This window comes from Zootoca vivipara, chromosome 13, assembly GCF_965207765.1.
Source record: "Zootoca vivipara chromosome 13, rZooViv2.hap1.1, whole genome shotgun sequence".
NCBI classification, from domain to species: Eukaryota; Metazoa; Chordata; class Lepidosauria; order Squamata; family Lacertidae; genus Zootoca; species Zootoca vivipara.
In genome coordinates this window covers 32,556,060-32,581,524 of record NC_142596.1, presented here as the reverse complement: position 1 = coordinate 32,581,524, position 25,465 = coordinate 32,556,060, and the positions used below count along the sequence as shown (strand labels likewise).

General features: G+C 42.5%; 1 protein-coding gene across 4 annotated transcripts in view; it reads left to right on the top strand.

Annotated features, from left to right (window-relative positions):
- Positions 1-25,465, top strand: part of RBFOX1 (RNA binding fox-1 homolog 1) — an 882,054-nt gene that overhangs the window by 833,803 nt on the left and 22,786 nt on the right. For all 4 annotated transcript variants that reach the window (XM_088656526.1, XM_035132149.3, XM_088656525.1 and 1 more), the window contains one exon: positions 917-981. In XM_088656526.1, the coding sequence (XP_088512652.1) occupies positions 917-981 (65 nt within the window). The remainder of the gene's footprint in view (positions 1-916; positions 982-25,465) is intronic.

Genomic DNA, 25,465 nt, shown 5'->3' with positions numbered 1-25,465 from the left:
TTAAGTTCACCTGGCAATTATAGGAAATACTCAGTCAACTTCATTCATGCCTGCCCACTGTTGATTCTCCACATGTGGTGACCAAAGGTAAACTGCAACTGTAGTTGAAGGCTTCATTAATAATAATAATAATTCTATACCCCACCCATCTGGCTGAGTTTCCCCAGCCAATCTGGGCGGCTTACAGCATATTCAAAACATAAACTGTTGTGTAATTCTTTATCTCCTTGACATCTGAAGGGAGGGCATTCCATAGGGAGGGTGCCACTACCGAGAAGGCCCTCTGCTTGGTTCCCTGTAACTTCACTTCTCGCAGTGAGGGAACCAGCAGAAGACCCTTGGAGGAGGACCTCAGTGTCTGGGCTGTTATTCACTGTCATGGTTTAACAGTCATGGTTTCCCCCTCTCTCTCCATGAATCTATCTAATCCCCCTTTTTAAAAAAAGAGCTGTGAATTACACACTTTGGTTAAGACCATAATCTAATGCACACCTGCCTAGGAGCAAGCTCCACTGAACTCAGCTGGACTTAACTTCTGTACACGCATAGCAAGTCTAACTATGAGGATGAAACTCAGGGAATACTCTGAAGCTGGACGCGCAAGCACACTTACAATAGGAGTAAATCTCATGGAGACCTTTCTGAGCAGGCATGCCCTGGATTTGTATGTAAATTCATCTTTCATTATGCCTTTTCTGATGTGCACCAGCTCGTTCAGCTAATGTACAAGCTGGTTTTAGAAACTGCCATTAACAATTACACTGTTTGAAGCTCTCTGTAGCTGTATGTGAAACTCATAAGCCAAACTAATTGTTACTAATTATTTGGGGTGTTGTGTGTATGTGGTTCTCCCCCCTCCCTCCAAATTTGTTACTGTTTGTAATTCTAATCTGATTAGAATGTCTTTGTGTTTTAGGGTGGTTATGCTGCGTACAGGTATGCCCAGCCGACCACAGCAACCGCAGCTGCCTACAGTGACAGGTAAAAAGTAATTTACTGCTGAATACATACCTCAGTTGGAAATTGTGCTACTTAGACACCTTGTGCTCTGCTTAGGTTCCATGTTTTCTTGCTCTGTGCATAGCTGTGGTCTATAAGGCTGCATAGATATAATCCATGAAGAGCCATTACTAGAAAGGTTAGTTGATATTGGATAGCTGCATCGTCACATCTAAACCAAATTTACCATGAACTTAGCAAGGAATGGAGAGGCTGCACGTGGCTCTCCAAAGTCTGGCATCATCCTGACATTTAGCTTTATGTTCCTTTACTTTGTGAAAGATAAATCCATGTTAAACCCTAATTAAAGCCAATGGAAACAAAAGATATACAGAGCTTATCATTATTGGTGGGAAATGATCAGCAGCAGAAACGAAACAGTGCTTTCTTGCATCCCCTAATTTTGGAAGCGAGTCCCTGTTGATCTGGGACTTCATTACTGGGCAAACATGCACAGAATAAGATGGTAATGTCACAATTCTGTTTCTATTTATTTAGAAGTAAGTTCCATTGAGTTCGACAGTGTTGATGTTGAGAATCTCACAAGTGCGGAGAAAACCTCAGTGGGACTTACTTCTGAGTAAACATTGCCCGTCACACTGGTCTCACCATTTCACTGCCCATCCCACTGAGCTCAACGTGTAAGTGAAGCCCAGCCTTCACTCTCTCCCATTGCAGTCAGTGGAACTTACATACAGATGCTTATTCATAGTTTGATTGTGTCCAACATCATTGGGGGAGCAAAGGGACCCAACTCAAATAAAATCTGATCACACAGAATGGCAGACAGAATAGAAATACCTTAACTTTGACAACATCAGGTTTCCATTGAAAGAGAAAACAGTTAAAACTTCTAAAATCAATTAGATTTACAAAGAAGCAGAGGAAAGGAATACAATACCTGGATGATTTGCAAAAAGTCTTAGAACTCTCATTTTCACTTACAGAAAATGTTCAGGCTTTGTAAGCTGTTAGGGGAAATGAGTTCCACCGGTGTTGGGCACCTCTGGAAACCTAGCTGGGGAGAGTTTGTCAAGGAAGCAATGTTACTGAATTTTATATTTCTGTTCCTTTTAAGGTGGGGAGTGGCATTAAATTAAAAACACATAACAGTGGAACAAATGGTACATATGCATAGATATAGAGTATATATCATATAACTTTAAAGTGCTGTTCATGGATTCAGTTCCCTAAATATCTATCTATATGGAACAATGAATGAATGTTGAAATGTTCTGCATGCTCAGTTGCTTTCTCAAAGTGCTGCTTATTCTGGTAATGAAGAAACACATACACATGTTTGGTGAATAAAATCAATTTGCATGAGCTGGCTGAGGCATGCTGTGTCTGACAGGTAAGAAAGTTAACCTTTTTTTCCCCACTCTGACTTACGGATTAGTCTTATCACTCCAGTTCTGCTATTTGTGCCTGGTATGCAACTGGAGTTCGAGGTGTTTTTTTTTTTTTTTGCTTTTCATTCCTTACTTGGAATATCCGATCGTACGGAGTGCAACTCAGTCAATCCTCATTTCATTTCCACAAAGGTGTGTCATTAGCATGTGGCGGCTAAAAGTATTTACTCTGTGAGCTTGCAGCGCTGAAAAGGCTACTGGATCTTTGAGAGCAATATCTAAAAATGGTAGCTCAACATTATCTAGAGCCAAACAGGAAAAAGAATAGAAAAGGAAAATCCCCGTTAAGCTTCAATTTGTCACTTGGCTCTCTGAAAACATAGTTTCTGGGGTTTCGATACATTTTTTTCCCCTACGGAGGAGTGTTGTGGGGTTTGCATGGTGTAAGTATTCATAATGGAATTGAACACCCTGAGCATGCACAGAGTGGCTTCTGCAAATGTGCATTATAACCTGCCCCACCCACAGCAACCTGCTATTGCAAAGAGAGCACCACTGGTATCCTGAACAAATCAAGTCAAGCAAGGCCATCTGTGCTTCCTCTAGGAACGGGGTGGGGAACCTTCTTTCCCCCCAGCCCAAGGGTCACATTCCCTCTTGGACAATCTGTCGGGGGCCACATGCTTTTGGTGGCACCCAGAGGCAAAAGTGGGTGGAGCAATGAATGTAAATTTTACCTTTCTATAGTAGCCTTGTTTCTACACATACTCATGTACTCCTTTCTATCCTACATCCAGGCAGCAAGAGGCTTTGTCACAGTTCATTGATGTATTCTAGCCAGGCAGGCAAAAACACTTAATTAGGGTGTGAAGCAGGACTGGTGAGGGGCATGGCCTGGGGAGACCCCCAAAGACCAGATAGAGAGGCTTCCAGGGCTGCATTTGGCCCCTGGGCTTGACTTTTCCAAGCACTACTTTCAGATTGTCAATTTGCTTTTCAAGAGACTACTCTTCAGGAGAAGCATGAAAATAAGATATTTCTGGAGGATTCCTGGAAAAGGCTTTTGATCAATTGGAATGGCATGGCTTGATTTGAAACATGCTTGGGATTGCAGAGGTGTGACAGCATCCGTTTCACAAGAGACTGAGAATATGACCAGGAATTGTAATAATTTCCATTCAGTTCACATTTAAAGGCAAGCCCACCTAATTTGCACCTTTCTGAAACAAATACAGACCAAAACATAGCTATCATTTGATGTTTGTAATACAGTTCTCCACCCAAATTGTGTGTGCAAAAATGCACAGGCTTGGGGACATCTCCATGGCATTTGCATTCGTGGTATGGTAGTGTGGGGCAGAATTGTTAGCCCTTGTTTGGTCAAGTGTCTGCATTTATTAGAATGCAGTGACTTTACAATTCAGCTCTCCATTTTACATGAGTCAGCCTAATGCAGGAGCATTCCCACAGCCTTCCAGTTCTATTCAAAAGTGTTTTGAATGGCTTAGGTCTGGAGGAAAACTTCAGAGGCACTGAGCTTTGCCTGAAGCAAAATATCAAGCAGAATTTAGATGAGAGGAAGGAAGGAAGCAGACAAGCAAGCTTAGTTTCACAGGAGGCAGTGATGGCCACCAACCTGGATGGCTTTAAAGGAGGATCGAACAAATTCATGGAGGATAGGGCTGTCAGTTGCTATGTTCTGCCTCCACGGTCAGAGGCAGTAATGCTTCTGAATACCAGTTGCTAGAAAACATAGGAAGGGGAGTGTGCAGTTGTGCTCGGGTGCTGCTTGTGGGTTTCCCAATGGGGCATCTGATTGGGCATTGTGAGGACATGGTGTTGGACTTGATGGGCCATTGGCCTGATTTAGCAGGGTATTCTTATGTTTAAGCTTTCCCATTCAGCTTCATCCATAAATTATTCTCATTTTTTTGAGGACATTTGAGTGCAAGGCCCCCAATGCCTCCATATGTTGTGCTAGCAACTGTAGAATTTCCTGAGCAGTGTGTTCAGCATTTTAAAGCAACCTTCAACTATTTTTGCTTTGCAAAAGTAGATTTATTGTTCTCTTTGGAAGCTGACCATCCAGATCATCAACCTTTTTTCAGGCCTCTGGGCACATGTGAATCTTTAATGCAACCCCCTCTAGTCACTTCTTTCTCTTCTCCAGCCCCCACCCTGAGAGAGGGAGAGAGATTGCCACTTTTCCAAAGGATCTGGGGGATAGTGAAATTCAGTAGAATTAATCTGAACCTTAAAAAGCACATAGAGCTGAGAGAGGAAATGGGAAAGAGTGCCACTCTTCCAACTTCCTCCTTCAGCTTTATGTACTTTTCAAGGGAGTAAAAGATCAATTTCACCGTCATGACCAAGGGACAGCAAGAGGGAAAATAATCCATAGACTTTGTGGGCAGCAGGGGAAGACCTCAAGGACATGATTGTGCTCCATTGCTCCAAAGAATCACTGGAGACTTAATTTTAGCTAGTTTTGTCAAAACTTTTGACTTTCCTGCATTGCAGGGGGTTGGACAAGATGTCCCTCAGGAACCCGTCCAACTCTACAATTCTATGATTCCATAATTCCCTTGGAATTCCCCTGATGTTTTGTCTGAGGAGAAACTCTCAAGTTTAGAATTAGGTGAAGACACTTAGCTAAATCAATTTTCATTTGCGTGGTGGGAATCAGGGGAATTGGAAAGCTCCGGGTTGGGATGGAGGAGAAATTCGAGTCAAGTAGCACTTAAAGAGAAGTCTATCTAATCCACATTTCCTTTGAAACAACATGAAAGCCAAATCTTGCAAGGCAGTTCCCTAGCCAAGATATGTGTACAGATATGTGTATATTGGGGTAAAATGTGCATGAAAATAACTATACTAGTGAAAATAATATACAGAAATTAATATAACACAGAGAAATGTGCATATCAGAAAATAATCTCACTAAAGTGCACTGGCAAATTTTCATGATTCACAATCCAATGTGAAAAATGTGCAGAATGGAACATAAATGTTCTCAGAGCAAATTCAGCTCCCCCCCCCACTTCGAACAAGCATAAATTGCCTTAGAAACCCCAGAAACGGCTCATCTCCTTGTCTAGTGAGCCACTTCCTTTCCTCCCCTCCCTTCCTGCTAATCCTTCCACCTGAGTGTCATTTGAGGGGCAGCTCTGACAAAGAGATGAGAAGTGTCTTAACAGTAACTTTTGGTCATTGTGTAGAAATATTCCCATCACAACAGTCTAGCTCATTTGTGAGGATCCAGCTAAGAACACAATGCAATTTTGTCAAACCAAGCAGAATCAGGAAACAGTGCAATAGTTACACACACACAAAAAAATTATTATTTATGACAAAGTATCTCCAGAATGCTAAATTTTCAAATACCCTCTTTATGTATAATTAGGATCGCAAAACATCAGTCTTTTGCATAATCATAGGTATTTTAAGTGGATTTAGTTCGTTTTGAGTATTATGTAGCTTATTGGTTTTAAATGTGTGTGTCCCCAGCTGAATAAAGATTTGGGGGGGGGGTAGCTGCAAATCTATAAAATTTTAATTGCTTTTCTCTCTGGGGGACATTATAAAACTACTTTAAATAAGTAACCTATGCAAATATGACTTTGAGGATATGAAACTTTATGCAAACATGGATACCTCAAAGTATGTTTTAGTTGCAAACTGGTTGATTCGATTTATTAACTTCCTAATGTTTTTTTTTTCTCCACTAAAAGATGGATTTTGCATCTGAATAAATTAGTTTATTCATTCCTTGTGGATATTCGTCCTTTTAAAATTGTAAGATGAGGGGAAAAGAAATGAAACACATGAGTGTTTTCTGCATTTAAGCAAAATTCTAGTTTAAAAGAGTTTGTATCTTTTATTGCCAATTCTAACCCTCATTTGGCATCATTTTCTAGAATTATTATTTATCTGGTCACAAGAGTGAATTATTTCCCCTTTGGTCAGCTCTTACTATTTCGTAATTGTTTTAGATTAGAATAACTAGGGAAATACACACACATTTACAAATGTACACAAACTAGAAAAACAACAACGTATGATAGAAATATTATTTTCATTTTAAAGAAATCCACAAGTAAATTATAACTTGCTGTTGGGGTATAAGGTTGTAAACTTATTTTTTTTAATGAAATGGATAAAGTAATTGGACTGGTTGCATAGCTACTGGGTATGTTAAATAATACTGATATCAGGGAGTCCACGGTTATGAAAGCACAGAATAATGCTTGCTTCTGTAGAACACTGATTATAATGACATCCAATAGTTCCCTTGTTCATCAAGATCAGAAATGTTGTGTAACATTGTGTAGGACAAGAATAAAGACATGTCAAATAGATAACAAACTGTGAATGAAATGTAAATAGTTTTGTTTTTTTTAAAATGAAAGGAGACATGTTGATACGTATCAACCTTCCAAAAAATGAAGTAAGCATTGCAGTTGATCCTCCACTGGCATGGACAAAGCTTTTCTGCATATATGAAAAAATATTAAGCTTAGCATGAAGAAACCAAGTTTCCAAGTTCCACTGTTTTCCCTCCCACAAAACGCCCCCCCCCCAAGAATAGATTGAGCAAATTGCAGGTATGGAGCAAAACAGTGTGCAAATGAAACTCATCCTTTTTAATGCAAACAACAGTCACATTTCACTTTGATACAGTGTCGTATATTTGTGCATTTGATATTTGCAACCAAACCAATAAATGTTTGTATCATAGGAGACTAGGGGCTGACTAACTTGCTACCTACTTGATGATACATGCGAAATCAATTGTCATTGTGCCTGTCATCAAGTATTTCCAGCTTCACCAGGAAGTAATACAGCTAGAAAACCTACAGGCCGTCCCTCTTCTCACAAGAAGACTGCTGTCACACACTGTTAGAGTGTTAAGGCACTAATCTCCCATTACACCAGCTTCTAGGGGTCTTCACACATTACACTCGATCTGTGTACACAATAGTTCTGTGGTATATTCAATACAATATTTCGCATGCCGACATTCAACAAATGCAGAGTCTTTGTGTACGATAGCTGAGCTGTATATAGTCTTTCACAGAAACACTTGTGTATCTGTGAACACTTGTGTATCTTGTACTTTTGTTCAGTTTAATGTGCAAAGAAGCCTCCTTTGGACAATAAGTGAGTGATGGCAGCTTCCTGCAATGGGAGGGTAAAAAGTGGGTGGGGCAGACAGATGGAGGTTTGATTCCACTTGATTCCTTTCCAAGAGGTGAGTGTGTGAACTGGCCGCCAAGTGTCCTGGGGAATCAGGTCCAATGCTCTATAATGTTGTTCTTCATGGTGTAGAACCTATCTCAGCATGGCAGTGGGGCATATCGTCATTTTGTCATTGCATGATCACTTGATGTGTTGCTAGAATGTATGTAACGCTGTTAACCAGATTCCAACAGATCCATCACATCGGCTCAGAGAATGGCTTGCTTGAAATGAGCCCCAAAGGCAGAACTTCACATTGACTGGCTATCTCCCCACCCACCACCCACCTTGTCCCTGTTTGTGTAGTATGATTCAATTTGTGGCACCTCAGGTTGAAATACTGACCACGTTCCTTTCTTGCATTTGAACACAAAGGTTGATATGTGTGAGATTAGGGGATGCAGGCAGCGATATAAGTGTGTGCTATCTCATGAATAAGTCCTTAACCTGGAAGGAGATGGGTCTATCTACATTAACTGCTTGCTAATTTCATAAAATTTTGGTGCGGGTGGGTGCATACCCGCAAGTGTGTGCAAGTAGCTATTTAAAAGTTCCTGGTCTTTTCTGAACACAGGGACAATGAGAGAGGGTGTCCACACATGCCTCAAGAAAGATTTTTCCTGTCAAATTTAAAATAGCAATAGAATTAATGTTGGCCTGTATGGATTTCTATACCAATTCTGTACTTTATTTATCACATTTATAGCATGCCTTTCTTCCATGATGGAGCTCAAGGCCGTGTTCAGAGGGTTGTCAGGTGATCTCTCATCTAGGAGATCTAAAACTAAAACTTGCTTAGCTTTAACATGGTGGCTGTCTCATGCATCTGAAAGCTATGTTCTGGGGTGTCATCACATATTCCCTCCAGGCCCTGACCTTGATTCAGGAAAGTCACTGCACTGTAGGCCTCCAGACTCTTTCCTAGGACTTTGCCCCAATAACTCTATGTAATGAGAGGAGAATCACAAAAACCCTCCCATCAGCTAACACCGGCTATTGTGCTGATAAGATGGCCAAAGTATCCCAGTTTAAAAGTCTAGAAGACAATATCCAGTCCCAATTCAGATTACCATGTGCAATGTGATTCAGATATGGAAATTCTGCTCTTTGGCCAAAGAATACCTGCCAAAGTAGGTGAGCATAAGAGGTGCCCCCTTTTCAGTTAATCAAAGTGACATAGAAAAATGCATTATATTAAGGGAAATTGCTTTGCGTCCTAACGACCAAATAAAGAGACGGACACGCAGGCTGGGGTTGAATGGGGCCATTTTTATTCAGGGAGCACAAGAAGATCAGCAGAGGGGGATAGCTATGAACTACAACTGTAGGCAAACAAACACCTTTGCCTGTGGGAAACAGAGGCATAGCTATCCAGCCTACCCTCTTTCCCAGGCCACAACTTGCAGGTGAGAAGGGAAGTGTTGCTGCATCACACACATACACTAGGACCCTATAGCTCCAAATGGATAAGTCAGCTTGGTCTCAAAGGTGGCCCCTTTTACCACCCCTGAGCCTCAGAGTTCAAAGAGTGAACCTCAGGGCCAGACAATCAAACGCTAAAGGGTGTTACCAGGCTAAAAGAATAACTGAGCCAGATTATCCTACTAAACAACATGGCAGACCATATAACATCCCTAGTCCCACTATTCACATAGCTGCCAAGTTTTCCCTTTTCTCGCGAGGAAGCCTATTCAGCATAAGGGAATTTCCCTTAAAAAAAGGGAGAACTTGGCAGCTATGACTATTCAGTGTAAAGTAGCTGAAAAATACATATTCCAAAATGTGGATAGGGAAAAATTCCTACTTGGCCCTTTAGCAGTGACCAGCATGCCACCCTGGGGGACAGGGAGGGAGGGTGTCACTGCTGGAGAAGAGAGGTGGCCACCCTTTAAATAGGGCTCTAAAACATACCCTCCCCTGCCTCACAGCACTTTCAAATATGCCAATAGATGCCCTGCTGGTTGGAACTCTGTCTCTTACAGACAACAGGCAACAAATGGGCCACACTAGTTGGTACCCCTGCAAACTGGTGGTGGAACAGGCTTTCAAAAATGTGTCCCAAAATGTGTTTATTGGAAGAAATCCACACAAAAAACACTGATGAGGACTTATTTAAGAAATAACAAGATCACAAACTGATGTTGAAAAGTGGAGAAGTGAACTTCAGACTGGGGGAGAGGGGGGTGAAAATCTGAGAGACATCCAAGTTGATAGATTTGCCCATCCCTGTTTAGAACTTAGTTTCCACAATTTTCAGAATCAAGTGGTAATTTCCCCCTGGATTCTACCTCTTCAGATTGCAGGTGGGTGAAGAAGGGACTTTACGTGTTCATTTGCTTCCCTGAGGAAAAAGAAATCTCCCACCCCATGCATACATGGAAATAAATGAGGCAACTATTTTAGGGTGGAGACTAGGCCAGCTTCAGATTCCTCCTTGGTGATGAAGCTCCCTGGACCACTTGGTATCTCTCAGCCCAACCTACCTCACAGGGGTGACATGATGGAGGGATGATGTCATGCCACGTTTGGGTCTTTGGAAGAAGTGTGACATAAACATGATAAATGAACAAAAAGACTCAAAATATTCCAGAGCTACAGAAGAGGAACCACAAAATGAGTGCAAGTGGGAGCAGGCCAGGTGATACAATTGATGAGACTCACAGTAACTCAAGCACATGTAATATACACACATGTTCCTACAGTCGAAGGGTGGGAAGAAAACAATGAATATAGCCTTAAATAAGTCAATAAATGTACTGTGTTGCATATTTACCATTGCAGCCTTCCCCACCCTGCTGCCCTCTGGAACAGCCCCAGCCAGCATGGCCAGTGGTCAGGGACGATAGGACTTGCAGTCCTACAATATCAGGAGGGCACCAGAACCATCCTTAGAGGATAGCGCTCTCCTTCTGTTGCTGAAGTATGCCAAAGCAGAGCAATACATGTCTAGCCCAAGTTCAGTTCAGCAAATCCACAACACAGAAATCTTCAGCAGAAAGAAGTTAAGCAATAACAAAGGGGGCGTTCCTGAGCAGATGCTCAGAGCTTTTCTCTCTCTCCAGGAGCAACTTAAATCCTCCACACTCTTAGAGACAGTGATTGCACACCTCCCACACAGCTGAATGCTCCAGAACCCTGCCCATACTTTAGAAATTAAGCACTTACTCTGTTCAGCACAGAACACATCCTTCCACACAACAATGGGTGGAGGATAAGGCTATCAGTAGTTACCAGCAATGATGGCTATGCTGCACCTCCACAGTCAGAGGCAATAATGCAGGAGGGGAGAGTAATCCTGTGCTTGTGTCTGGCTTGTGGGTTTCCCACTGACATTAGTTAGCCACTGTGAAAACAGGATGCTGGGCCACTGGCCTGATCCAGCAGGCTCTTCACAAACATGGAGTGAGGGTTTCAACTCCCCACTCCCTGCTTCATTGCTATGCCATTCCCCCCCCCCAGCATTTTCCCATGGGCACATTTTCAGGGATTACATGCCATTTGGTGCGGAGGAATGCTAAGAGGAGCAATACCGGTAGGTGTAACTCTTACCTTTGTACAAAAGGGCACATTAGGGCCACACCAAAATAATAGGTTTCTACGCACACACTTCCATCTAGCCAAGCAACAGCCACTGTCCCTACACCCAAAAGATGCTTTGGAGACGTAGCTGGAGTAAAGGTTATATTTATATGCATATAAGCAGTTGGAGGAACTGCCCACCAACACTAAATCAAATAACCCGATTAAAATAAGTATGGGCAGGTGAATGTTTCCCAACTCTGGTAGGGAAATATCCGTCCAGTCATTCGGGCATGTAATACAGCCACACACTGCAGCTTCCCTGCTAAGGATGAGATGAAACAACACTCTCCTTGCTAGGTGAGCCTTAGGTATGAACCTGGGAAATGCACTTTGCCCCCACTATGTGCATGCCAGGTCCAAAAGGGCATTCTCCCAAACTCCACCAGGCATAACAACAACAACAACAACAACAACAACAACAACAACAACAACAACAACAACAACAACAACAGGATAATCCCTGAAGGATGTCCTCAACCCAATAATACATCAGTTTATCTTCTATTATTATGCTAAAGACGGCCCTGGTTACATTACATGCATCCAATGAAGTGAACTACAGACCACAATCTCTTGAGCTGTCACACACTTGTTAGTTTTAAAGGTGTCACAAGACTTCTTTGTTTACTCTGCAACAGACACAGCTACATCTCATAAATCTCAGTCTCTATTTTGTAAAACCTGCAGCACAGAGTATTTGTTTAGGACATACCTGGAAAGGTGCTGGTTCTGTCTCTACATGGCAAATGCAGCAGAGCTGCTCAAATAGCTTTGATCTTACCGTGATTGGGAACCTAGAGATAAATAATAAAGTAAATAACAGAAAGCTAGCCTCCTTTCCCCAGCCATATACGTAAAACCCAAGTTGCAAATAGCTGTGGCACTATTTAATAGCCTTGATATTGAGATGAAGGATTTGGAACTGGAGAGACTAGGAAGGTCTTTTTTAAAAAAGAAAAGAAATACACTGAAGCAGTTCTCCATCAATTATTGCAGATAATCCTACTAAGCCAGACACTAATGCAACTGGAATTTGCAGTAATAAAGAAATGGAATGTTTCAGGCGACAAAACATAAGTTAATTCAACAGAATTACTCACAGGGAATGTAAATCATGCATTATTCTTATAGACCCAGAATGACTATCAGGAAGGGGATGCCAAATCAGCATTTGCATAAAACAGACACTGTTTCTTGCATTCAGATTTGGTAAAATAAAAATAAAAATGAGAGCTGGTCCTGCAAGCCTAAATACTTTATGGAAGGCAAAGTTGGGAAAAGGTAGATATATATTTTCTGCATTACACTTTATTGCACTTTATGTTTGTATACACACACACTCACACTCAGAGCTATAGAGCTATTTCCTATATATATATATCCAGGCAGTTGCTAAAGTTATGTTGCCGGGATTTTGAATACCCATCACTTCCAGTGCGTTATCTTGGGTGTACAGCCAACAGCAGGATTGTTTGCATGTCCACATGTCCTATAGACGTGAACTTTTGACCTGGAATTATCTCCCTACATAGCACTCTTTTTGTGGTGAATGCTCAGCAGCGTGTTTCCAGGTGGCTGTAGACACCACAACCATCCTGTAAACACAAGATAAGATATTCCATAAGACAAGTATCAAAAGACAGGAGAGAACACCTAGCATGAAGAGCGGGTTATCTGCAGAAGTGGCAGAGAGCATTCGGTTCCCTCCATCTATATATGTATCAAGCAATTTAATTATTTATTTAAGGCCTGTGCGAGGAAATATCCATGCAAAGAAGGGAAAACTGATTCTATACATTACATACACATGCACAGTGGTGGCTGATACCCAATAAGACTGGTGGGGTGGAAGTCTGGGAGCCCAAACAGTAGGTGGCACCAGAGCCAAAGACAGGCAGAGACAACTAATTCTAGGTCTGTCCCCATCTTCCTCCTCCCTGATGCATTCCTACAAGGGGAAAATGTGAGGCAGAGGAAGAGGAAGTTATCAGGCAGCGCCACCCCTTGGACTGGTTGCAGGTTGGAAGGCAGGTGGGGGCTGGCTGAAGGCAGGTTGAAGTTGGTGGGGCAATGCCCCATTTGCCTTATTGGACCATTCATACCCCCAGACCATTCTATAGGTCAAAAGCAAAGATGGGGATATTGTGGCTCTTCAGATGTTGTAGGCATTCAACTCCCATCAGCCCCAGCTAGCTTGAAAATAGAGATTATGAGACTTGCAGTCCAGCCATGTTCAGAAGGTCACATACTCCTGATCAGTATGATAAGTTAGCATTAATAACAGCCAGCTAGGTGTGTGGCTTACAAAATACAGCGTTTTTCCCATGTATGTCAACCCACCAGGAGCAGGATGCACTTCTTGACTGTGACACCTGCCTAGGACTCCACAAAAAAAGGTGTTGAGGTGTTTTCAGGTATCTGGAAAGGCATAATACATGACCTTGGTGTTAAGCCTTTGACTTGATACAGGCTATGCAGGATTGGCCTACTGGGTTGTGGGTTTTGGTTTTTGGCCCTAGGGCTGTATCACCTTCTGGGCACCACATGCAAGTGGTGGGTGGGACCAGAGATCAAAGTAGGTGGAGCAACATATGCAACAGTAGGCTTATTTATACATACAGTCGTACCTCGGGTTACGAACACCTCGGTTTGTGAACAGTTCGGGTTACGAACTGCGCAAACCCAGAAGTGTTTTTGCCGTGCGCGTGCGCGGTCTGCGCATGCGCAAAATGGCGCTTCGGGTCGCGTTCGGTTTACGAACTGCGATTCGGAACGGATCACGTTCATAACCCGAGGTATTACTGTACTCACACACCCCTCTGTATCCTCAATCCAGAGGGGGATCAGGGCATTCAAGGACACATTCCATCCAGGCAAATACATTCAATGGGGGTACGAAGCAGGGCTGGTGACAGAGGCAGATTTAGGGGCGTGCAGCCAGTTCAGTTGCACTGGGCACAGACCCTCAGGGGCACCACAACTATTATGTAGAATGGAAGGCAAGAAGTGGGAGCACCAAGGTCTGCCACTGCTGATGAGGACCTGGGGATAATTTCTAGAGCTAGGTGGAGAGGATTGGAGGATTTGATTTAGTCCCTAGGCCTGTGGTGCCTTTACCTATGATTTGAAGAATTTTTACCTTGCTCTGCAGTCACAAAAAGCTCCCGGAGCAACTTTCAGATCACTTACAAGCACGACAGTTTCTGTCCTCAGGTCTAAGTCAACACACAAAATGATGAGGGGAACAAGACATAAACAAACTTGCGTATATGTCCATAGTTAAAATGTGTTAGAGCTGTGATTTCACTGAGATGTATGTTTTTTCACACCAGGTCATTTTTTGTTTTGTTACAACCTGCTCATAAGTCATCCGGTTTTAGTTTGGTTTTAGTCATTGGTAAGAGGTCTGGTGCCAGGAGTTGTGTGGGGCCTATCGGGCCTTCGGTACTTGACCACCACCTTTTTTCTTTTTGCAAACTATTTTAACCCAGTACTTAGATCTATGGGCTGTTGTTTTTAAAAGCCTTTAGTTATTCTGAAGTTAATGTGAACTTAAATGATATTTTTTATGCATTCATTTTCTTTTTTTAAAAAACAAACAAAGCACAGAGCCCGTTTTGGCTTGCTCTAAGGATGGACGCACCTTCCCATATCTGCCCCTTGTCCTTTTTTGTGGTGTCCCAATGAAAATTTTATTTTAGAATTAATCCTAAGAAATCCCATCAGGTCTGCTAAAACAAAAAACATATATTTAGGAATTGGTCCAAGGACTGCCTTTTTTCTATTTAATCATTTTACAACTCCTTGGAGCAGCTAGTAACTACCATGTCATTGGAATGCTACCAGGGACATTGCACAGAAAAAAGATGGCTGCCCTTGTAGGTACATGGTGGCAGCCATCTTTTCCCAGGTACAATAGTTATCTAATTTGGACTACAGGCCATAAACATCTGATACAGCAGAGGGCTATTTAAGCAAGCCCATCAGAGAAACAACACAATATGCATGCATGCTGATTGTACTTTAAAAAAGAAAGAATATGAGACAATCCATGACCATAAACAACTTTAAAATACGGACAATTTTGACTTAGAACTCATCCTCCCTTTAACAATTGTGTCCTAGTTTTGATGGCCAAAGTGAGGGACATGGTCATAGTTCCTGTAACTTTAGGGTTAGGATCTGCCATTAACCTTGACACACAAAATTCAACTTGAGTTCCCCAGCTGTAAAGAGACTACTTAGGGGTCTTATATCCCAATGAAAATTACAATATAAAAGAACGTAAGCTAATGTTCCAATTGACCTTTCTCTGTACCATTCCCCAGGAAGGGACAACAGGTTATGATACATGGTTTGTGCTGGGAACCTTTTAGAAGAGAATTTTACCACCTTGACACAGTGAAATTACTGGCTGCTCTAAGAAGCTGTGAAATGTTTTTGTTTTGTTTTATAAAGGGAATAAGGAAGTTCTTAGTGGATCAGGTCGTAAGTGGGCCAGTTGTGTTGTTAGACCCATGCATGTAATGATGTGTAGATTCTGCTGACTAAACCCATATCTAGGCTCCTAAATCTGGAGCAAATCAGAATCCTCTGACAAGCCTAGTGCATGCCACCTTCTCTCTTCCTTGGGGGCCCACATGTACAAATAGGCTTCTTATGATCCGCTACCCTCACCACTTGTTCACCCTTCCAAGTTATACAGAAGGTGAACATACACAGGTGGAATTCAGTGGTGCATCTGTGGCTCTACTATGGTGGAATGGACTGAGATCTCAACAGAATTCATTGTGACTCTGTTCTAATTTCAGTAGTTGCCATGAGACTATCTACTTCTGTGGACATACACAAAAGCTTCCTGTGCCAATGTGGATCAGATTGGTCTAATGGGCAGGCCAACCAAGGCCCATTGTGTCGCAGATTTCCCCAGAACTTCCAGGAGTCCTTCTGGAACAAAATGTACTCTAAATTCATACTCACACACACACACGTATATATATATATATATATATAGAGAGAGAGAGAGAGAGAGAGAGAGAGAGAGAGAGAGAGAGAGAGAGAGAGTCCAGTAGCACCTTAGAGACCAACTAAGTTTCTTCTTGGTATAAGCTTTCGTGTGCATACACACTTCTTAAAATACACAGATATATGATACCAAGATACCTGATATCTGATACCAAGTTACCAAGAAAAACTTATTTGTGCTACTGAATATATATATATATATATATATATATATATATATATATATATATAGACTGCGTCAGACCAACACGGCTACCTACCTGAATCTAGAATAATGTACTCTAGTAGAACTAGCACTTCTAGAACTTGCACTTCTTTTCCACATTGGTTCTGGGCAGTCTTCTATGACACATATGTCAGTTTGGGGTGGGGCCAGAGGCAAAGTGGGTAGAGTAACACAAGCAAATGTTTACCTTTCTACAGCAGGCTAGTCACTACATACACTTGCCTACTCCTCTCTATCCTGCATCCAGGCAAGGAAGAGACTACCAGGGCTCAAGGACATATTCCAGCCATACAAAAATATTTCAGGTGTGAAGAAGGACCAGTGAAAGTTGTGGCCTGGAGAAAGTTGCAAGGGCCAGATAGAGAGGCCTGGGGAGCTGCATCTGGGGCCTGGGCCTGAGGTTCCCCACCCCAGTTCCAGAAGATGGTCCCCTTCTTTAAGGTGCATTCTAGAAGAAGTGAACATTCAGTGAAAAGCCATCACTTTTAAAGTAGTATAATAGTGCTGTAAAGATAAGCTGTGGATGTGGCTTAACACAGTTACATCTCTAGAAATGTATTTTATGTAAATCTTTGCCTGTGTCTTTTGTACAGCAGGCAATAGTGGATCAAGACAGAGAAAGTCCAGTTAGAAGTTGTCATTTAATTAGGAAAAACAGGACCTTGGATAGCTCCAAGTGAGCCTGGTTTACTGTCATTCCTTCTCATGTAACTATAGGAAGATGTTATCCCAGCAGGGAGCTAAATGGAACTAAAGCCTTTTGTAAGCTGACAAGACCTACAATAAACATTTTCTGGATGGAAACAGAACGATTCTGTCCATCTCAACCATACAGAATAACACATTTGATAATCCAAAGCATAATACTACTTGCTATAAGACAAGACAGTTTGAGGGAGTTCTCCATCACTTTTCCAGATTATTGCTTGCTGTGCAATATTTCCCACACGCCTTGTCAAGTACAAAACAGTTGCCTGGACATGTGTGATAAAGTGTCTCTATGACTGCTTTGACACATGGCCAGCTATAACATGTTAGAGCCTAGGGCTTGCTGATCAGAATGTCGGCGGTTCAAATCCCTCCCTGCAACGGGGTGAGCTCCCGTTGCTCAGTCCCAGCTCCTGCCAACCTAGCAGTTAGAAAGCACATCAAAGTGCAAGTAGATAAATAGGTACTGCTCCAAGCAGGAAGGTAAACGATGTTTCCGTGTGCTGCTCTGGTTCGCCAAAAGCGGCTTTGTCATGCTGACCACATGACCTGGAAGCTATACGCCGGGTCCCTCGGACAATAATGCGAGATGAGCGCGCAACCCCAGAGTCGGTCACGACTGGACCTATTGGTCAGGGGTCCCTTTACCTTTAAGAGCTTTCTTACATGTTTATCAACCCAGAACAAAGTGCCAGGATTTGAATTCCATCTTACATAAATTTTAAAGCAATCAATCAAATCCTTAAATAATGTGTGTTGACTGTGATCAACAAGTACTTAGATACACTCTAAATTGACCCAACAATACGGGGAGTGGGATAAAAATTTTACACTAAGGTAAACATATGCCAATATACGAGTCATATCCTGTTTCTTGGGTGCTTGAGGCTCAAGGAAGGAAGAAGCAGGCAGCATCCAGGGGAGTCATGTTATAATAGGCAAGGGCAGATCAAATGGGTAATGTCCAGTCAAAGTCAGAAAAATCAAGACATGGCAGGCAAAGGAAGATCAATGCAGGAAAGTCCAGTTAGAAGCTGTGCAAGTGAGCCCATCTGAAGGCTGCTCTCTCTCACTGAAGTAACAGTGGGAAGATGTTGTCCCAGCAGGGAGCTAAAGAAAAATAAAGCCTTATGTAGGCTAACAAGACCTGCAGTGTGGTTGACTCCACCTCTCTAGAGGAGCTGTCTGTCTTATCAAAAGGCCTTCATCTGATTTTGCAGTCTTTGACTTCTGTGAGGCTGAGGTGGGGTGGGGAGGTACTGCAAAGGACTCATATTCTAAGGATAGTAAAATAAAAAAAATTCCTTCAGTAGCACCTTAAAGACCAACTAAGTTTTTATTTTGGTATGAGCTTTCGTGTGTCCCAGAGGCCTTTGCCCTCTGGGAAAGGGATATTGACAGTTCACAACCACCAAAGTCCTCTATGATGCACTGCAAGGTCCCAGGGTCATGCCAAGCAGTTTTCTGGTTCCAGTTTTCAATCCATCAGTTCGTTAAGCTGAAGTACTTGGATTCCAGTGATCATGAGAGGTTGCTTACAAGTATGGCTCCTGTTCAATTCACACATGATAAACCCTGCCACTTTGCAAATTTCACCACGCATGCTGCCTCTGTTAATGTTAAATAAATAAATAAGCGCAAGCTTCAACCCAGCTTGTACCTGTCAACAGTTAACCTGTCATTCTCTTGCTGTTGTCCAAAATCATCCTTAGCTTAAATAGCATTCATTCCTATTGTGCTGTCGTTGCACTTGCACTCAATACTCAGGCCAGGCATTAATACAATGTGTTAAAGTGTGCGTTGGTGCTGTGTGGCATGAATTGTGGTCCCAAACTCGCCCATGCATGCCTGTACTACACAGAGCCTGATACAGTGTACGCAACATGGACTGGTCTTGGCACAGCATGGTCAACTGCCATCTCTTTCCTGGTTCAATAGTAATAATTTGGTATATTCCAGTCCTTCTCCCACAGCACACAAAGCCCTAAGTTGCAGTCCATGATCAGAGCAATCCCACCAATTTTAATAAGCTTGGGGGTAACTGGCTTGGGGGGGGATGCATTACAATTAGCTGAAAAAGAATCGGAGTACTTTGGCTTAACTGGATTGAGGATCTCTGTGACAGGCACTTACCAACCACCCAGGTAGCATCTCACCTGCCTTTTTCTTCAATTGCTTTTATGGAGCATGAAACCAGCTTCTATGTTGCAGTGGGTTTAGGACCAATCTTATGTTTGATTACTGGCACTGTGGTGTCTCCTTAGCGCTGTGGCTGAGCAACCGCTGTTCATTCCAATGGTGCTTGCACAGTATCCTTAGGCTGTCGTGCATGGTGTGTTGAGTGTGCCCTCGATTTACACACTTTACTTCTGCTAGCCTTCCAATGGAATGATTGCATGAGTAAATGAGGCATGATGGTTTGAGCCAGATTATGGATATGTGGTCTTCCCTATTATTATTATTATTATTATTATTATTATTATTATTATTATTTTCTTTTCTTTATTCAAAGCAGTTAAAATGTTCTTAGCTCTGTCCCTTTCTTTGCAACACACTGTAAGAAAGTAGATCAAAATATCTGGGCAGGCGAAGGTTTTGGGTCACTTAGTATTCTGTTGTGACCAATTTATATCAGTGCTTAAATGATGATGTACTGCACGTGACGGGAACTTCTGGCCCTCCAGATGTTGATGAACTACAACTCCCATCGCTGGCCATTGACTATGCTTTTAGGACTGATAAAAGTTGTAGTTCCAAAACATCTGGAGGGCCAAATATTCACTACATCTGGTGTATTAGAATCATGTATTATGTCTTAAATGTTTTTGGTGGGTGGGATACTGAAACCATTGTTTTCATACTGACATTGGAGCTGTGTGGCATGAATTGTGGTCCAAAATGTCCCAGGTTTCTAATTTCAGTCCTGTTTTTTCCTGTTAGTTTTACTAGATTATCCCACCCCACTCCCGTTTTTAAACAACAATAAGAAGAAAAGGGTGCTATAACCGACATTGTTCGTCTTAATTTAGTTTATACATTACTATAAATGTAGCTTCATTTACAAAAGGGAAAGTGTGAAGCATAATTCAGCATGAGCACTTTTGTAATGCTAAAACTGACATCTCCAATGCTTGGAGTATCTCGTATCGTCCATTTCCCAGCGTCACCATTATGCCATTGAAAGGGACCTAGCATGTCAATCTTGTGACCCTTAGAAACTCTCAAGTAACAGGATATGTCAACACTCCTCTCTGCATTCATTAAAATTAAGCACCTCCCGCCCCCAACCCATCTGTAAACATAAAGTCAATCGGCAGCTAGGAGCTTTCCCAGTCAGCAAGCAGTATTGTGAATTTTATCTTCTCTTGCAGAAATCAATTCGTCTTCGTTGCAACAGATGAAATTTCTTGTAACACCTCTGCAGGTAACAATCATTGATACTTCTTGATGCATCCATCCGAGTCTCAATATCCTTTTACACATGACACAGTTAATCACTAGAGAAAGCCAAGTAAAGCCCATAAGATAAATCTTTGGAATAGCTTCCCTCAGTCACAGCGCAAAGCCTCTAGGCTCTGGCGTAGGAAACACATTAGGTTATTCTGCTGACGTTTGATGTTTTGTTTCACGATTACATGATCTAGGAAAGTAATAGTTATTCTGAAGTTTCTTTTTTTAAAAAAAAACAGCTGTGCAAGGTGGAGAAAAAGCAAGAGCCAAGTTCCAAGTTGGAAACACAATTAAAGGCCCTGGGTCTAATCCTGGGGAAAACAACACCCCCTTTGCAGCCAACTGGACTTCAGTTAGTCAAACCTGGTTGCACATGTTTGTACTGGTGGGATTCCCACCGACTGCCACACCCAACTGGTATAGTCACCATTGGACCTGGAGTTTCACCAAAAATTCATGAAGGCATCCATGAGTCTTTCTGCCAATGTGTTCCTACCACACCCAAGTGAACCCCAGGCCCTTCAGAAGTGCCTCACTTTCTTGTTACATCATAAACACACCTTTGGGACTAACCTTGATGAAGAAAATTTCACATGAAGCTGAACTGGCCACAACACTAGTTGTAAGCATGCATAAATGAGCCTAAGTCCCACTATGTTGTTTTCCAGTGAGACAACAAACTTTAAATTGATTTAGTTCAAATTGTCATTGGGGATACCCATGTTCTGTGAAGGTTTCCTTTCCTTCCTTTTCTCCCCTCTTCCTATTTCTCACCTTTGTTTTTAAATCCACCCCTACTTGAACTCTCTCCGCTGCTTCTCTCCAACCAAGATTGGTTGGCAGCAGCAGCACATAAAAACTAGCTGCAGTTTCTTTTGAAGCCACTTAAGCTATTTCTAAGCTACTTTTTTTAAAATCTAAGGAGATATTTCAAAGCAGCTTGGGGATTCCATTGATCTTGGGTTTTAGCTACCTTAATGCTTCCAGAGAATCTGGAAGAGCATGTATTGTGTACCTGTCCCCTTCAACAGCACCCGTAGGGTGTGTCCGGACATGGACAGTTTGGCAGAACCAGACTTCTTCCACACTTTAAAAACCCAGTGATATTTTGTAGCCAGGTGAGCAGTCCCCCTTTCCCCAGATCCAAATATTGGGAGGGATTTGGATTTGAACTATACTATGATGAAAAGCCTAAGTGCGCCTTCTCCCCCTTGCTAAACTCCTGACCATGATTGCCTTCCACTGTTTGGGGTTTTTTGTGGGTTTTTTGGTGGGGGGGGGAGAGGGAGAATTGTGCTGCTTGGAAAGGGAAGCGTTAAAGTGATAGAGTCAGTTGCTGGAGCAGAGCAGAGAGATGAAACATGGAATAGGCAATACAGGCCATATCTGTCCACCCCCACCCAAATCTACTGAACAGATGCACAATAGGCCATCTTCATCTGTCTGCTCCATTGTGTAAAAAAGAAAAGAAAAAGAAGAGTTGTCACTAATTTCATAAAATTATGAAGTTAAAAAAAAGCAGGACTTGAACAGTGAAAACAAAGGAGCAAAGAACAGAGTGCTTTGTGCATGATGCCATGCAGATGCTCTATTAAAAACAAAAACTTTGCAAATACACAGTTTTGCTTTCTGAAGCCCCTCAAACCCCTGCTTGCTTCACCCCCTCCAAAAGTAAAACCATGGAATAATATAGTAGAGTTTACTGGGGTCCTGCAATACTTCCACTATAGCCATTTACTATGAAACGGCCATTGTTCATTATCATGATGTAGGAGCACATTCCAGCTCACACAGTGGAACATCCCATCAAGGGATGTCTTCCTCACCCCTAGCACAACTAAGTTTGTATTTACTGTACACATTAACAGTGCAATCCTAGACATGCATATCCATGCATAGTTCAATGGCGCTTACTCCTAGATAATTGATGTAACTATCTGCCCTCCCACTTTCTCAAACAGAACAAATGTTTCTTCTTTTTATACAGTAGTTTTAAGAAGGCTGTTGAGGGTCCCTATCCAAACCACACTATCCAAGTTTGAACTGCCATTTTAATTCAGGTGGGGGGGGTCAACCTGGTGCCCTCCAGGTGTAGTTGGACCAACCTAGCCAATGGTGAAGGATTCCAGCAGCATCTGCAGGATCACTATATTATGATTAACGCTCAGTTGGTGGTATTTCAATGCTGAATTACTACAGGGAATGTGATTGCACTGTTTCTTTGGGGCTTCCTAAACAGCAGTGTGCAAGTTGTTCAGGTGTAGATCATAATACTTCTGTCCTTATGAGAAGACACAATTGATGGGAAAGGGCCATAGCTGAGTGGTAGAGCATCTGTTTTGCATACAGAAGGTCCCAGGTTCAATCTCTGGAATCTCCAGGGCTGGGAGAAACTCACTGTCTGAAATCCTAGACAGTCACTGCCGTCCATGTAGACAATACGGAGTTAGATGGAGTAACAGTCTCTGATTTGTTTTAAGGAAGCTTCTTATGTTCCCATGAGTAGTAGAGCACCCTTTTCATCAAACCAGGTTCCTTTTTGGACAAACATGTGTGATGGCCATTAAATTCTTCCTCAGCCTGGAGGAGGAACAGCAGCAGATCTATCCTCACTGAAGCATAAAAGTGCTAATCAGAGGCTGTGTGACCATCTGTCAGGAACGCCTGCAGCTATATCCTGAACTGAGCAAGAGGTTGGGCTAGATGCCTTTAAGTCCCCCCCCCCATCCCTGTGAATCAATGAAAGAAATTCAGGGTGGTCAGTGCGTAGTGGAATTCTCTCCCACAAGAGGCAGTGATGGTCACCAACTTGAATGGCTTTAAAAGTGGATTAGAAGGAGAATGCTTTCAGCGGCAGCTAGCTCTGATGGCTACATTTTACCTCCGCTATTGAATGAAGTATGCCTTTGAATACAAGTTTTGGAAAACTGCAGGTGGGGGAGTTGCTGTTGCACTCAGGTCCTGCTTTCCACATGCATTTGGTTGGCCGTTGTGAGAAGAGGATGCTGGACTAGATGGGTCACTGGCCTGATCCAGCTGCCAGACTTTACTTATGTTCTTATATACAGAAATGAAGTCCTTTATGACTTTACTACTGAAGACAGTGTGGTGAAAGCTTAGGATTGTAGGCAAGTTCTACTCAGTGTAGACCAGGCACCCCCAAACTTCGGCCCTCCAGATGTTTTGGACTACAATTCCCATCCTCACCGACCACTGGTCCTGTTAGCTAGGGATCATGGGAGTTGTAGGCCAAAACATCTGGAGGGCCGCAGTTTGGGGATGCCTGGTGTAGACCCATTGAAATGAATGGACAGGGCTAATTTTCATTAATTAGAATCAATGGATCTAATCTGAATAGAACTTATTTGTATACATCCCATCATGACATTGGAAGCAGAGCATTAATTTAAACCAGTGTGCGGTTTCAGAATGAACATGCTCTGCACTGTAGCCTGTTCAGTTGCCTGTGCTCCCTTTACTCCATGGCTCCAGGGTGTGGAAGTTAATGGAACTGGGAAGGCTCAGAAGACACTACATGACTGGAGCTAGGTTATATTTGATGTTCCCTGAAGATGAGACTTGGTAATCTACCAAAAGAACTACCTTCCTGGACAGGAGCACAACGGACCCATTAAATGATAAAATTTGCTCCCACAAGAAGTAGTGATGGCCACCAACTTGGACAGCTATAAGAAAGAGGCATAATCGGGGCTATCAATGGCTACTAGCCACAACGGCTATGTACTGTCTACACTATCTGAGGCAGGATGCCTCTAAAGACCAGTTGCTGGGGATCATGAGTGGGAAGAGCACTGCTGTTGAATTCAGTTCCTCTCACATGCTTCCAAGCAGACATCTTTATTTCCATGAGAATTTGAGAAGTCAACGTACAATGGAAGGTGAAAGAAAACAACCACCTTGTTTTGTGAATGTACCTTTTCACATTCTTCACTGAGGCTTACTTAGGAGCAGCTCTGGTTGATCTTCCAGTATAGAGAACATAAAGTGTAGCATTTTATGAGTTTGAACTTTCTAGAAGAGTGGAAGGATATAGTTAGCGTATAGCTCCTCTTTTTTCTTGTTTTTTTTAACATAGCTAAGCATTATTACTGGCACTGGAAAGGGGAAATACATTGCTCTAGGCTAAGCAGAGGGTGGAGGGGGCTCCTCTTCCTTTAAACTTAATGGAGGTGTGGTAGAAGAAATATTGGCAGCTTATCACGCAAGAGTGGGGAAGAGAAGCACCTGCTGAAATTCCATATAGAGCCGTTACTGTTAAAGGTATAATATTATTGACCTGTAACATTTCTGAACACCCTCGTCCATTACCGTACAGCAGAGCTAGGGAACCTTTTTTCCCTTTTTTTTTACAGCTTAAATACCACATTCCCTTTGGGGCAACCTTCCAGGGACCACATGCTAGTAGTAGGTGGAGACAGATGCCAAAATGAGTGGAGCAGTTGATATCAGTTTTACTTTTGTGCAGTAGACTGGCTTCTGCACACAATCATGCACCCTTCTCTCTATCCTTCATCCAGGCAAGCAAGAGACATTTCAGAGCTCAAAGACATGAAAAAAGCACCCAAGGAGGGTGTGCAGCATGGGAGTGGCCAAGGGAGAAAGGGTGTGGCTGGGATGGGGCGTGGCCTGGGGAGACATTTAACTTCCAGGCCTGAGGTTCTCTACTCCTTTCATAGAGTGATGAGAAAGGTTGAAACATAGCATGCTTCTTACAGAACATGACTTCACCCTTTTGTGATTGGTTTTGTCCTACTCTGAGATACTTGGCTACTCTCCCCCACCCTTCCTTCTTCCTTCTATTCTCATCCCAGCTTGGGATTTTGCTGACCTAATGTTGTTGGTGGCAAGACACCTAGAATAGACT